The 1,657-nt window shown below is 49.2% G+C and overlaps 1 protein-coding gene across 1 annotated transcript; it reads left to right on the top strand.

Moving 5' to 3' along the window:
* The first annotated feature begins 319 nt into the window (after positions 1 to 319).
* LOC121854217 (dnaJ homolog subfamily C member 21-like) lies at positions 320 to 889 on the top strand. Its single transcript, XM_042348725.1, has one exon. The coding sequence runs from the start codon at positions 320 to 322 to the stop codon at positions 887 to 889; it is 570 nt and encodes a 189-aa protein (XP_042204659.1).
* The last annotated feature ends 768 nt before the right edge of the window (positions 890 to 1,657 follow it).

The raw sequence follows: 1,657 nt of genomic DNA on the forward strand, positions 1-1,657 counted from the left end.
CCTCACTACACACATCACACTATCCTCACTACACACATCACACTATCCTCACTACACACATCACACTATCCTCACTACACACATCAAACTATCCTCACTACTTACATCACACTATCCTCACTACATACATCACACTATCATCACATCTTGGACCCCATCACCAGGCGACGATACAGTGTCTCACTATCTGAATGTCCTTTACTATACTGTATTTGGAAATTCCAACCTGTGTATTTTGGGAAGGCTTTTTGCATGTAGACCGTCAATTTCACGCTTACCTAATAACTCATTTGAATTGACACCTGATAAATAATCTAAAATGACTTCCCCGTGGAAAACACTGGGAGTTACTTTTAACGCTTCCGAAACAGAGATCCGACAGGCGTACCTTAGTCTGGCTCGACGATGCCATCCAGACAAGAACCCCAACGACCCTAAAGCCACAAAAACTGTTCAAGAGTTACAAGATGCCTATGAAGTGCTGCGCAATGGTCACTTCTTGGACAGGGGCTCCAGTGACACAACCCCCGAGACCCAGGAGACGACACCCAAACGAATGCCCACTTTCGTATGCAGACCTCAAGTGACAGTAAATCTGTCAATAAACCGTTCAAGTAAGTCATACTCCGGCCCCCCAGACTCCAACGCCAAGTTTTACAGCGTTTTCCAGAAGCTCTTCCGAGAGATCTCTTTTTGGGAGATGAAATGCAAACAAAACACCAGCAAGCTGCCACCACCAAGCTTTGGACGAAGCTCCACCCCATTAAAAGATGTCAAAACCTTTTATAAATACTGGACCGAATTTTCCACCAAAATGTACGTGCGGCCAAAGGGCAAGCACAATTGGGTGCTCATCTCCACTAAACCTCCCTCAGAAACCAGCCTATAATCTGTTCAGCAACATCGGGAACAGTTCAACATCGAAGTTCGCTCTTTGGTGAACTTCCTACTAAAGCAAGATGAACGGCTGAACCAAAAATGAACACAATGAACCACAACACACACACCCTAAAGGACGGTAACTACCTTTAGCTGCAGCCCAGCCAAAACACACACACCCTACAGGACGGTAACCACCTTTAGCTGCAGCCCAGCCAAAACACACACACCCTACAGGACGGTAACCACCTTTAGCTGCAGCCCAGCCAAAAAACAAACACCCTGGGACGGTAACCACCTTTAGCTGCAGCCCAGCCAAAACCACACACACCCTGGGACAGTGCTCACCTTTAGCTGCAGCCAGCCAAGAAACACACACCCACGGGACCATGCATACAGCTAGCTGCAGCCCAGCCAAAACACACACACCCTACAGGACGGTAACCACCTTTAGCTGCAGCCCAGCCAAAACACACACACCCTACAGGACGGTAACCACCTTTAGCTGCAGCCCAGCCAAAACACACACACCCTACAGGACGGTAACTACCTTTAGCTGCAGCCCAGCCAAAACACACACACCCTACAGGACGGTAACCACCTTTAGCTGCAGCCCAGCCAAAACACACACACCCTACTGGGACCGTAACCACCTTTGGCTGCAGCCCAGCCATTACACACACCCTGGGACGGTAACCGCAGCTGGCTGCAGCCCAGCCAAAACACACACACCCTACAGGACGGTAACCACCTTTAGCTGCCAGCCCAGCCAAAACAC

This window comes from Homarus americanus, unplaced genomic scaffold, assembly GCF_018991925.1.
Source record: "Homarus americanus isolate GMGI-L3 unplaced genomic scaffold, GMGI_Hamer_2.0 scaffold56910, whole genome shotgun sequence".
Taxonomy (NCBI): Eukaryota; Metazoa; Arthropoda; class Malacostraca; order Decapoda; family Nephropidae; genus Homarus; species Homarus americanus.

What these genes read in the sequence shown, in the direction of transcription:
- LOC121854217 (XM_042348725.1), top strand. Translation starts at nt 320, where the DNA reads ATGACTTCCCCGTGGAAAACACTGGGAGTTACTTTTAACGCTTCCGAA.